Source organism: Akebia trifoliata, chromosome 7, assembly GCF_017979445.1.
Source record: "Akebia trifoliata isolate Shusen 1 chromosome 7, ASM1797944v1, whole genome shotgun sequence".
Classification (NCBI taxonomy): Eukaryota; Viridiplantae; Streptophyta; class Magnoliopsida; order Ranunculales; family Lardizabalaceae; genus Akebia; species Akebia trifoliata.
The window spans coordinates 24,136,875-24,151,187 of record NC_141381.1 but is presented as its reverse complement, the minus strand read 5'-3'; the positions used below and the strand labels follow the sequence as shown (position 1 = coordinate 24,151,187).

Genomic DNA, 14,313 nt, shown 5'->3' with positions numbered 1-14,313 from the left:
CCTAGAGTGCCTTCTATTTCTGCGGTCCGAACTATTTTTGTACGTGTGTGGGTAATGAGGAGTCGACTAATCATTTTCTTTTGCATTGCCTAGTGGCAAAGGATATTTGGGATCATTTCTTATACTTATTCGGTGTGGAGTGTTGTATGATGGGTTCAATAAGAGATCTTTTGATGGGGTGGTACCAGTTGGAGAAGAGCTTTCTTCTCTCCAAGAGGTTGCTTTGGACTTTAACGTCGTTCGCGATTACATGGGATCTTTGGAAGGAAAGAAATGCTAGAACGTTTGAAAGGAAGTCTATTTCATGCCAAGAGTTATTTTTGTAGATCCTTGGATTCCTTTATTTTTGGTGTAAGATCTTTAAGGAGTTTAAAGGGGTTTTCTTTGAGGACTTCCTAGACTGATAGGATTGCCTTTATATTTTGTCGGAGCCGTAGTTCCGGGTTGTTTCTTTTTCTTGTTTTTATCTTTGTTTTTCCCTTTGGTAGGTTATCTCAATCTACCACTTGTATTTATTTCCTTTAATCTATCAAAAAAAAGAATACGTTAAGATTTAACCTCGAGATTCACATAATTGAGGGAGTTAAGGATCTAAAGGTTTCATCTTTAATTCGCATCATTAAGTAAATTGAGAATTTGGGATCTTGCTTCAATCAAAAACAATGCCTTAGTTTATTGAACCTAAATAAATAGGATGACCCAAAGCTTTTGCGGATGTTTTTACTTAGAAAATTGTTATTTTTTTGGGAATGGGAGTTAGATAGGAAATTTTAATGTCTTTGTAATTTACCTATGTATTAGGTTAGTTTATTAATTTGATTAGTTTACTTACTTTTAGGTATTATGATATTTGTATTAAATATGGGTGGTTGGGAGTTGAGTAGAAATCCAATGTATAGGAAACCCTAGGTACATTTTAACAAGTTAACGTTGAAGTTCATATTACCTTGAGATATTTCTCTCCCTTCAATTTGTGCATTAAATACGTAGACTTGCAAGCTACAATAGCTACTAGCTATGCAGTTGTTACACCCATTCAGACTGTGGTTCAAGTCACATATATTTGAAAGGCTTTGGGATATCTAGCGAATGTCGCATTTCTTGAGTTGTTGAAGATTATTAGTTTGGGAGTCGTCAGGAAAATTTCGAGAAACTTGTTGATTGATCCTATGCACCTTTCAAATTTCCGATTCACTTCTTGCATCAATGTTGCATAGCACTGATAAAAGGAAATTAAAGAATTACAAAATGAGCAATTTAAAACAACTTTAATATCTTTTCCAATCATGGAAGTAGTAATAATAACTAACAAAACATCTAAACCCTAACATTACATGTCCTCCAATTATATCTTCTTATCTTTCTACTCTAACAATCCATCCTTTCCTCAAGGGAGACTTATTTAATAACCCGATATATTTTTGCTATAGCCTATGCCTCTTCTTCTCCTTTTGAATAAAACTATTCCTTCAGGTAATGGTTCAGTTATTATCATTAGCAATGATATGAGTCCAATCCTAAAGGTGATATTTGGCTCATGAAACTCACTAGGATAAAGCAGTACTATTGAGCTGGACAAATTAACAAATGACGACAAGTAAACCTCTCTAGACCTAACAAATGTGTGACGATCTGATGCAATGGGACTTGATTATGCAAGATTCCACCAAGTGTACAACTGGTATCCAATTCTCAATTTTATTTTCTAAATCATTCACACTACCAATCTCTTCCCACTAATAAAATTATTGATAAGATAGAAATAGGAAAAAATAGTTGACATTTCTTGATTCGACATAACTGGATGCGATTTCAAAATATTTACAAAAACGTTAGAATTTATCCGGTGAGATGATTTCACATAACCGAGGGTATTATTACCATCAAATATGTTCTCATCTGCAGAAGGTCTTTAAACCAGTTGCTTTCCTCTTTTGTAATACTATGAGAGGATAGGCCATTCTAAAAAGATCTAATCGGCTCTTCCTAGGATTATAGTTACAATAAAAATTCACACCAATTCCCTAATAATGCCCTCTTCCTTAATAACATCTCCATAAAATTATAAACCTAGAGATTATGTCTATTTTTGTGTTCTGGTATTTTTACTTCCTTTTCCATCATTTAACCCTTGACTTTTATCTCCAATTAATTGTCTTGGTGATCACAAATTTCTGTAATCCCCATTGAGATTCATTAGTCTATTCCTTTCCTTAGTTGTCGAGTGAGTCTCTTCTTTTCAATCTGCCATTGTAATTTTTTCCAACAAAATAAATTTTCAATTCTATTCTACTAAGCTCTTACTTTATTTTGAGGATTTTAGTGTTTCAAGGTTCTAAAAATAATAAGTTAGCATTTTTGACTTCATCTTTTCAAAATAAGCATTTTACCCTTTTTTTTTTATAAACCAGCAATAATACTAAAAAGGGGATTACAAAAGTCGGGTATTTGGAAGACCCAAGAGGTCTCCAATAAAAGCCTGCCTTACCAAAGGAAGATTATTTACAAGGTCAAAAGACTCAGAAGAACGAGATGAAGAGGCATAGACCGCTAGCGCATCAGCTACATTATTCCCTTCTCTAAAGACATGCCTTATGTCCCATTCAATCTCATTGAGTAAGAGTAGACACTTAGCCACAATGTGCTCATGAAACCAAGGGAATCTCCTACCTTTGACAACTCCAACGAGAAGGGACGAATATGATTCAATTAACAACTTCTTTCTATTGAGGTTAATGAGCTGCACCCCATGCAACATTGTAAGGAATTCAGCAAGGGAATTTATTCCTTGGCCTAAGAAAACACAGCATGCTTTTATCAAGCATCCTTCATGATCACGAATTACACATCCTGTTCTAGCTGCACCCGAGTTTCCCAAACTTGAACCATCCACATTTAGTGTAACCCAGCCGGCAGGTGGCCTGTTCCACTTAACAGAGAGGATCTTAGATAAACCATTGAAAACCTGAGGATTTTTTAATTCAAAAGGCCAAGCATCAATCTTTCTTTTAACTCCAACCATTGATCTAAAAACACCATAAAAAATTGCAGAGTTTCTAGTAATCCAAATCTCCCACGTGATGATCCAAGGAGTTATAGCTTCCCTATAGTTGGAGGCATTTTTTGTCCATAAGAGCATAAAGGAGAAAGTCGCTCTCCTAGTAGGAAGAAGACCTTGATCCCTATAGAATAAACCCCATATTGTGATACTAAAAGGGCATTTGAAGAATAAATGGTTCAACGTCTCCTCCGCAGATTTGCAGAGGGGGCATTGAGAGGCTAAAACGCGATCTCTACACTTCCGAAGACCATCAACCGGAACTACTTTGTGAAATAATTTCCAGTTAAAAACTATAATTTTTTATGGAATCTTCAAGCTCCAAAGCACCCTCCAAGAGTCAGCTTTTTGACCTTGGATTCTTATACAATTCCAAGCCGTTGAAGAGGAAAAGAGACTGGATGTAGTATGAAGCCAAATCGGTATGTCGGATATGTTTTTCTCAATGATTAGATCTGAAGTAAAACGAGCCACCTCAGGGCTGCATAAGAGAGAAATTTTTTCCAAATCAAATCCACCATGAGCAGACCAAACTTCCTTAAGCGAAGCTTTATCCGAGTAACAAGAGAAATGTTCTACTAAAGCTCCTGATCCTCACCAGTTGTGAAACATGAAGGAGATCTTAGTACCATCACCCACTAAGAATTTTGAGTTTTTAGGAAGAGAGGGCATTTGATACACCATAGACTTACAAATCATGGAAGATTTCTGATTAGAAGCGGCTTGATATAAGCTTTTATTATTCAGATACCTACCACGCAAGAACTCAGACCATAATGCCTTCTCTGTTAACATCTTCCAGCATAATTTCAGTATACCTACTTTGTGGATATCTACTAGGCGCCGAATACCTAAACCCCCTTACTCTTTTGGCTTTGCCACCTTCTCCCAATTAAGAAGATGCAATTTTTTGTTTTCTCCAATGCTACCCCACAGGAATTTGGCAAAATATTTTTCAATCAAATCAGTGACATGTTTTGGGATCAGGAGGGTGGATAAAAGGTAGATAGGGATTGAACCGAGAACATGCTTTAGGAGGGTGAGAGAAGTTTCAACTTCCAACCAGCTGTCTTTTTGATAATTTTCTCAATGAGCTCATTACAACTTTCCCTAGTCAATCTTGAAGAGACCAAAGGGACACCCAGATAAGAAGATGGAAGAGAACCTTCTCCAAAGCCGAGGATAGCCCGAACAGAACGTCTTCTAGAAGTCAAAGAATCATGGGCTAAGTAGAATTTACTTTTATCAACATTAATGGCTTGCCCAGATATCCTTTGATATTCAACTAAGAATAAATGCAGATTAACAAGAGATTTCTTTGAGGCTTTGGAGAAGATGAATATGTCATCCGCGAATAAAAGATGAGAAGGAATAGCCATTCTGCTTGATCAAGCAAACCTCTCCACTAGACCCATGTCCATAATCTTGTTAATACCCCTGCTCAATACCTCCTCGGCTAAAATGAAAAGAGCTGTGGACAAAGGGTCACCTTGCCTGAGACCTTTAGAAGCACTGAAGTAGCCAAAGGAGATTCCATTAACTAACACCGAAAAATGAGGATTCGAGACACACCCTTTAATAAGCTTTACAAATCCCTCACAAAACCCGAATCTTTTAAGAACTTAAAAAACGAACACCCATTCCATTCGATCATAAGCCTTGGACATATCTATTTTAAGAGCCACATTACCCCCTCGAGATTTTTTGTTCAAGTCTCTCATAATCTCATGAGCTAAAATGACGTTATCATAAATGTTACGACCTTTTACAATCGCACTTTGCTCCTTTGAGATTAGATCGGGAAGGCATAATCCAATCCTATTAGCCACAATCTTTGACAAAATTTTGTAGAAAACATTACAAAGACTAATAGACCGAAATTGGGCAAAGGAAGTCGGAGTTTCAACTTTAGGGATGAGAGTAATGGAAGTTGAATTAATGGCTTTGGGAATCATACCTTCTTGGAAGAAGTTAATAGAAATAAGCATTTTACCCTTTCTAACATGTCAAATGACTTAAATTCCCTTCACTTTAAACTTTTCAACATTGGGTAAGTACAACTTTCTCTCTGATATTTCATGTCCAATGTTAGACTCTCTTACAAAAAAAATCTCATTCATCCCTTTTATCTTTTGAATTTTTTTACTTATCTACCGATCCTTTATTTTTTAGACAATTTTTACTCAGATTTTTCAACTTTTTCTCCAATAATAGTTTTTGTCAAACAATTTTTTTCTATAGAACATCTCTACGATATATTGCCGAAAATGTTATTGTTTTCATTGTCAGATCTAAAAAATAATTGTCTGAGTTTTGGTATACTAGTCCTTGTCCCTCGAAAGAAGATTGTTGGCCCAGAATAAAGGGTAAAAAAAAACTTTTTAATACCACATTTGTCAAATCCTTCATTTTTGGGCTCGCCTATATTATCAGGTCAATCACTAATTGACATCACTACCACTTTTTAGACATGCTTGTGATGATGGCTAAATTTGGATTTTTGACAAGGTTATAAATCAGGTTTTATAAGAAAGTCAAATAAATAGAAAAGTTCATGTGATCAGAATCATTAACAGAGCTTCTTGTAGAAGAGAGGACCTAAGGCGAATTTTATTATGATGAGATGATGGTTTGTATCATCATCCCATCTGAGAATTAAAAATGGGTCAGTTTGATTTGCCACCACGTTAGGTTTCTTTTCCTTTAAGTTTGTTAGTTTTTCTTTCATTTATGACTAGAGTCCAAACCCTAGAAAACTTTGTAAACATGATAGATGTGGAAAACTAACAATCTCAATCAAGGATAAAAAAAACACCATACTTAATGGTTCTAGGTTCATTGTAAGAGTCACCAACAAAATTGGACTATAGTGGTTGAAACCCATGTTGAAAAGCTAATCTCTAACAGGCCATGTTTTATAATAATTAAAAAAATGGAAAGATTTCCATATGGTGGGTGTTCTTTTGACGCAATCATAAACATTTGGTGAATCCGAAAGCCATCACTTAAGAGAAATGATTTAATTATAAAAAGAAGGAAAGATTCCCACGTGGTGGTTTAGAGTTTTTCCAACAAAACTTCAAGACCATACTACTTCATTGGATTACGGAACATACTCTTCTACTTTGGTCAGTCACACAAAGCTATAAAATAATAATAGAAAAACCATCTTAGGGTATGTTTGGTAACACTTTTGAAGTATGGACTCTAAAGTCTGAAATCTGAAATCTAAAATCTTATTTTGGAAAAGTTGTTTATTTATCATTTTTAAAAGCTTCTTGTTACAAATAGAATTTTAAAACATAATGGCCATTTTGACAATAATACCATTTTGTAATTCTAATAAATTGTTAACCAAAAAACATAACATGTTATGCATAATGAAACCATCCACACATTTAATTTTCATTTCTAACACATCAAACACCCTAAAAGTATTGCTTTCAATTTGAAGTCATACTTGAGAAATTATATTCCAACAAGATAATATTCAAACAATAAATAATCATTCATTTTCTAGTTGAAAAATATAAGATTTTAAGGTTCGTATAAAAATATAAGGTTTTCAAACACGAAACGAGAGAAATGGGAAAGACTTTGACAACACAGTTGTAGAGGAATGAGAGGTAGAAAATAAATTAGAGGTAAAAAAATTAAAAATAAGGGTTTTAAGATTCGTATAAAGAAATGATAAGTAATATAAATCAGGGTTTTGAGAAGAATATTTTAGAAATAAAAAAAGAAAAATTAGATTTCAGAAGTTTCATCCAGCATCCCTCCACTGCTAATTCAAAACTTCTGAATTTTTGTTTTGAAGTCTGAAATCTGAACTAAAACAAACGGAAATAAAACTTCTAAAGTCTAAATTTTAAAGGTGGACCACCTCCATTCAGACTTCAAAAGTGTTACCAAACACACACTTAATCTTAATAGTAACTCTTCAGCTCGATAGTTATCAATCTAACTTTCTAGTATGCAATTGCCATTGGACCAAGCATGAAAGTAACGATCTACTCAATTAATAGGAAATGATCTTCAATGGGTTAAACCCCTGCTCCGAAAGAGGTAGAAAGCAAACATTCCATTTTACCTTTGCCTCCAAGCGAGCCTTTTTTCTCTAAGTTGCCTTCCCATCACTTTCTCAAAGCTTAAAGTGCTAATCGAATGACTTGCTTCTGATTATTGGCTTGACTAAAACTAGAAGTCAATTGCGACCTGAAAAGAGTACCTAAAATGCTTATCGACCTCAATGCTAAGATTTCCATCCCCCTACTTTTAATAAATGCTCATACCTCTTAGCTGGCTATTTGCACCTGAAGTACACTATCTCTAGTAACTCTTTATATTTAGTCGAAAAGATTCCCACAAGGTGGGTTAGGAGTTTTACCTTCAAAACTTCAAGAGAAATGACTTAATGGTTTTTCACTTCGATGAATCTCAATTATCGCCTCAAAGTTAACACCTGCCGCATGGAAATCTATCCTTCTTTTTGATAATTCATTAAAAGTGGGCCTATTATAAATTGGCTTTTCAACATGGGGTTCAACTCTTATAGTCCAATTTTGTAGGTGACCTTTCGTGGGCCCAAGAATGTATGAACGTTTTGGGGTCACTCAGATACAATGAATCCGGAATCATCAAGTGTTGTTTTATATCCTTAATTAGAGTTGTTAGTTTTCCATATCTATCACTTTTACAAGGTTTTCTAAGATTTGGACTTTAGCTATAAATGGCAAAAAAAAAAAAAAAAAAAAAAGACTAACAAACCTTAAGGAAAGGAAAGATGAAATGGAGGCAGCCATTTTTAGTTTTCAATAAGGAATCGATGGTGTAGACTACCATCTCATCATAATAAAATAGGCCTTCAGTCCTCTCCTCTACAACAATATCTGTCAAAGATTCTAATCTAATGAACTTTTCTGTCTATTTGAATTTCTTATAAAACCTGGCTCATTACTTTGTCAAGCATCCGAAGTTAACCTTTATCATATGCTGACCCAAAATCTGGTAGTGATGTCAATCAATGATTGGCATGATAATGTGGACCCACCCAAAAAAGGATAATTTGATAATAAAAAAATGGTGTTTTTTAACCATTTATCTTGGGTCAACATTCAATTCTAGGGGACAAGGAGAGAAACAGACGCATTTTGTTATATCATAATAGTGACTGTTACACTATCGATACAATATCTTAGCTATTCACTAAAATTGTATAATCACACGCTACAAAAACAAAATTAAATTAATGTAGTAAGATCAAATACTATTTGTTTATAGTCAAAATTACGAACGTTAGTGGTTCCATTAAGATCTATTTTTTTATATTCTAAGACTAGAACAATAGGCATTATATTTGATTTGATATAACCCTCACTTGCATTTGACAAAGACCCATCAGTTTTTAATTTGGTACGATCCTCACCTGGGTATTTTCATCGAACGTGATCTAAAATTTGCGAACAACTCCATCCATCCAAAATTTGCATGGTGTTCATGCTGCAGGCAATGGTAGCATCAAATCTCCCTTTCAAATCTGACTGGACAGGAGAAGGTTGTGCTCATCTCGACATCGCCATTCAAATATTCTGTAATTCCTCTCTCAACAGATGTTGTAAATCGTTGCATTGAAGGCAACATACATCAACTCTCTTGTAGTTTGGTTCGTAGGGTTTAAGGAAGTTAAGCACTCCATTTCCGACAAGATCAGACTTGTCTCGACTCTTCCACTCTAAATCTTCCATGGACTTCAAGCCACAAATGACTATTATACCCACACTTGAAAAACAACTGGTCATTATGCTCACACTCTTTTAAGCAAAGAGCACAAATAAAAACCATGATGCATCCCCTTTTCCTCAAATATTCAATTGTTTGGAGGCTTTTCCCCATAGCTAACCAAGTAGCTAAAAGAGAATGTCGAGGAATGCTACTTTTTTTCTAACTATTTTGTGCCAAGGGAATTCTTCATTTTGCCTTCTTATAGCTTCCCACACCGACTTGTATGTCAACCTTCTCAAAGCTGTTAGGGTCCACAGTATCTTACCTTTTTCATTCGACCAAGGTGGGGTTCCTTACCTTAAATCAAATCTATTTCAAACGAAGATTTAGGCCGTTATTTTTAACTTTGTTTTCAGGCGAATGAACTTTATTTTGTTTTGTTAAGGTCTAGACTGTTGGATGATGAAATTACTATGTCAGACAATTATTTTTTAGCTCTAACAACAAAAACGATAATGCTTCCAACAATATATTGTAGAGATGTTGTTTAAAAAAAAAATTAACAGAAAACTATTATTAGAAAAGAAGCTGAAAAACCTGAGTAAAAATTATCCAAGAAATAAATATTCAGTGGATATGTTTAAAATCCAAAAGACAAAAGGGATGAATGAGATTTTTTTAGTAAGAGAGCGGAGAGCCTAACATTTGACAGGAAATAAGAGAGAGAGTTGTATCTTGCAACGTTGAAAAGCTTAAAGTGAAGGGTATTTAAGTCATTTTACCTGCCAGAAGGGTAAAATGCTGACTTTGAGAAGATAAGCCTGAAATGCCAACTTATGATTTTTAGAAGTTTGAAACACTAAAACCCCCTTTTATTTTTTAATAATTCAACTTGAGGTGTTGGGGGACTCATTGAATTTATCATACCAAAGAATTACATATGGTAAAGTACGTGCTTCATGCTTTCTAACAAATGGAATCCCATTTTGAATAATTCATACTTCATCTTCTCCATTGTGGGACAAATCCAATGACTTGGAAGAATAGCTTGATTTAAATGGTTGTTTTGGATGAACATATCCAAGGAGTGCAACATTCACCAGTAATCAAATTGAAAGTATTCTTATCTTTGTAAAATAAGAAAAACCTTTGTACAAAGCTATCATTCAATTCGATTGACATCGGGATAAGTAGAAAGATTATGAGTACAGGAGATGAAATTGGTATGTTGTGATCAACAAAACCAAATCGAAAATTAGTGCAAGAGGTCAAGGCACTAAATCTTAAGCTTGTATCCTTTTAGATGAACCTTCTATTTAAATCAAACGAGCTAGATACGAATTTTGTGACTCTCAAAACTTAAAATTTTGTCCCCATAAATGACTTATGTTTTTTCGTTTTATCTAGACCTTAAACACTATAAGTAAGAAGTATGTTTATACTAAATAAATTATAGCATGCATGTTTCTTTGTACACATAGTAAAGATCATTGTGGAAGGTCCAGTTATAAACCATGGATTATTTTTAGAGAAATAAATATAATGGGATCTCTCCTAAAATTTAATGTATCATTTTAAAACTTGTGATTTGTTAGGGTTGGGAACATGAAACCTACTAGGCTTTCATATAAAAGTATTTACACATAAGAAGATCATCTTTCCTTTATGATCATCCTTAAATTATTACAATTTCTTATAAATAATGTCTATTCAAGTAATTTGAAAGATTGAATTGAGAGTTTGCATGATTTTGGTTTTCCTTTTTTCTTGAATAGTTGTTTTGTTGACATAGTTACAAATTTTCATAGTTCGATCAAGTTTTCAATCAAACTGATTTGTTATTATTTGCTAGTGTTTCGATGGATTTGGTCATATTTTATTATTTTAAGATTTTTTGCTTCAATTTTTTTTAAAGTTAACAATTCACTAATCTCCAACTCCAACATGAGTGAAAAAATAACAAAATTCAGGCTCCAACAGCAGATCAAGAAGAAAGAAATCTATTTGTAGGATCTCTAATTCAAACTACTTTCAACAATCAAACAAGGTAGAGTTCCAAGGGATAGATTGCACCATCATACTAAGAGAAGATCATAAATACTAGTGAGAAAATATTACCTTAATCACATAGTTTATATATTTATAAAGCATCTAGAGCTATAGTTTATATATTTATAAAGCATTGAACAGAGGGAACTAGGGTTGTTAATAAATTGGAAAAGTGCCCTAAAAGATTTCTAGAAAGCGGATTCAAAATAGAGGGATGCTTGGCTAATTAATTAGATTTATATTTGGAGAAGAAGTAAACAAATCTAAGAGAAACAAGTCCTATTATAGTCAGATATAAGAAACTTATAAAAAGAACTCAAGCCAAGAAAACTGAATTATAGAAAATCATACATCATCTAGACAAAGAGAACCTTAAAGTGATCTAAATGTACTTTTATTTTCAGATCCAAACATCTTGAGAGAGGGGAGACAGAGAGAGAGAGAGATGCCTAGAAACCCTAAGCTCATAAATAACATACGAAGAAGATCTGAACATTTCTGATCATGTTAAGAACAAAAAATTCAGAGAGAAATCTTGGAAAGAGAGAGAGAAAAAGAACAAAATCAAAAGAAATTGATCCACAAAGAGCCGATAAAATCAGAGATAAAAAAAAATCCTGAAAAGAGTAATACGACCTGAAAGAGATGTCAGGATAAGAAATCCAGTACAAATCAATTCAAGTTCACCTCTAAAACCTTTAAAATTTGTCGAAATCTGTGTAGAAAACAGTCACATATCAGCCTCGGAAAAGTAGATGATCTTTTCCTGTAATCTCTCAAAATCTGCGAAATTAATTCGCTTTAAGACCTTAAGAGGGGCCCCATTATTAATTTTTAATTAAATAAAATGGATCTTTCAAAAGTCCGATCGCACAAATCTAATAATAATAAATTAATAAAAAGAACATTTCGTTCCAAAATATCTTTTAGAAAAAAAAAATACATATATATTCACCACAAAAGAACATAAGAAGAACCTTTAAGTACAACAGGATCCCTTAAAATCCAGGAAAAAAAGAAAAAGAAATCTACACTGAAAAAAACCAATAAAATCCAAAATTTCAAGAGATCATAAAAACTTGAAACGAAATTAGAACACAAATACATATAATACTTGTTACTAATCTGCATCTAAAACATTTCCGGTTACAGATCTACAAAAACACAAACTCACTAAAACAAAATCTACTAAAAACGCAACAATAGACACTAAAACGGAAAATTTAACCTCTCTAGAAGTTTTTCCATAACATCATCTACATAGAAACAGTAGAACTACCTCATCAAGATCTAAAAACAGAATCAAAATCGTAAGAAATCGAAAGAAAAACAATATATAGAAAGAAAAAAGACCCCTTTTTTTTTCTTACCTGGAGCTACTGCAGAACTCGTACAGTTTTCCTCTATTGGAGAAGATTATGAGAGCAACCTCGGCATCACAAAGAACGGAAAGCTCGTAAGCTTTCTTCAAAAGTCCATTTCTACGTTTGGCGAAGGTGACTTGCCTGTTAATCTTGTTCTCGATCCTCCTCAACTCAACTCTTCCTCTCCCCATTTCAGACCTAATTTTAGACACACAAACAAAAGAGAGAAGAAATCACAAACAGAGAAAAAAGCTTTTGCTTTTGTGAGCCTGGTGAGGTATTTATACTGTGAGAATAAAAGAGAGCTTGGAAGAAACCCCTCTTTTTTTTTTGCCCTAGTTTTATCGTAATTAGTTTTCTTTAATCTTAATTTGTTTATAAGTTTATTTATTTATTTTTTTCTCAACGCCTGTCACTTTCGGACATTAACGATGGCAATCAAAGATGAGGAGATAAAAGGAGGGAAAGATGTGAGAGGGTGAAGTTTAAGTGTGGATCGCATTTAATGTAAAGGTCCCAGAAAATGCTACGTGTCGTAAGATCAAGTGGAGAGACGCCTGATAATCCGTCCTGACTCGTCTTTTGAGCAATCATGTGACCTAACCTTAAGAAAAGTGAAAGCTTCGTATAATTGCATGTCTCTTACAATTACGAAAACACCCTTCAACAACCTGACTCAATTTTCTTCGTCTTTTGTGACAAAATAAGCTTTAAGAATCCTAAATTTTAAAATATGTACCTAGAATGTTTTGATACTCGTTTTCTGAAAATCTATACCAACAACGAGGCTTTGAAGTATTATTTAATTAAGTATCTAATAAGGGTGCAACTTGATTCAATTTGGTTCGGTTTAACGTCAAATTGAAAATGAATCAGCATAAATCAATTACACTAAATAAGAATTAGAACTAAATCAAATTTTATTGTGTAAGGGTTCGGTTCTATACAAACTTGATTCATGAACCAAATATATATATTTATTGTATAGAGGTTTGGTTCTATACAAACTTGATCCAAGAATTGAACCAAATTGATCGGTTCTTCATTTTCGTAACTTGAAATCGAATCGTAATTAATTCCAAACTAAATCAAATTAGTTCAAAACTATCGATTCGGTTCGATTCTCGATTTGAACTGGACCAAGTTGCAACCTTAGTATCTAAATATCTTAGGATATTCCTCCACATTTTAATGAATATATGGTCAATTCGTATCTTATAAAATTGTGAAATGGGCTCAAACCCATAGCTCAGTTGGTTTGAGACATTACAAAGCAACTTTGAGGTCATGAGTTTAATCCACCTTATCCATCCCAAAAAATAAATTGTGACATGCCCCGTGACCTCATGACCTCATTCTTCTATTATAGACTAATGAAAAATGATTATTTTATGAAGCTAAATCAAGATTTTTTAGGTCATTTACTTGTCTAAGAGAAGGGAAAGGTATAAGGGCATCTCACCCATATTCACCAAAATTGAAAGTGACAGGTGCTAGTTAGCTTAGTTGGTAACTTTTGTGGGTGATGATACCATATAACTGGGTTCAAACCCTCAACATCGAGTTATTCATCTCCTTAAAACAAGTTTACTTGTAGTATCACCAAAAAATTTAATTGTTAAAAAAAAAAAATGTAAAAGAGCCATACATATATGTAATGATTAATGAGAATTTTTATGTATTTTTCCAATAATGTTTCAAAAATGTCCTTGGAAGAATATTTTTTTTATATAAGTGGTCTCAACAAATTTATATTTGTTGCAAAGAGACCTTTTGTACCATATTTTCAAAAACATGGAATTTGAGGTCAATTTCCTCTCTTATTTTTTCTCCTTTTCTAGTCAATAAATTTATTTATGGATATTTTCTTAGCGACAATTACTCTCATCTAGCAAAATACAGAATTTTGCTCATCTTGAAAGATCTCTGAACTATATTGCCATGGAATGTTGGGTTCAATTATGTACTTGTATCTTGCAAGGCAATTTTTTTAAATTACCAACTACCAATCTAACACAACTCTCCTCCATTACCTAGTCTTGGAATCAACGATGTATTACACAACAGGAATTCTATCCAAGGACGCTATATCCTAATTCTGGATTTCAAGACAGACTACTT

The 14,313-nt window shown here is 33.5% G+C and overlaps 1 protein-coding gene across 3 annotated transcripts in view; it reads right to left on the bottom strand.

The window, feature by feature from the left end:
* The window catches only part of SEP3 (K-box region and MADS-box transcription factor family protein), a 37,283-nt gene extending 24,763 nt beyond the window's left edge, over nt 1-12,520 (bottom strand). The window contains exons 1-2 of one of the 3 annotated variants that reach the window (XM_086447683.1): nt 12,199-12,520; nt 9,562-9,600 (exon numbers count right to left, since the gene is read on the bottom strand). In XM_086447683.1, coding sequence (XP_086303809.1) covers nt 9,562-9,600; nt 12,199-12,383 — 224 coding nt within the window. In that variant the 5' untranslated portion in view covers nt 12,384-12,520. The remainder of the gene's footprint in view (nt 1-9,561; nt 9,601-12,198) is intronic. The other 2 variants (XM_086447684.1, XM_086447685.1) reach the window with 2 other exon arrangements.
* Nucleotides 12,521-14,313: the final 1,793 nt, after the last annotated feature.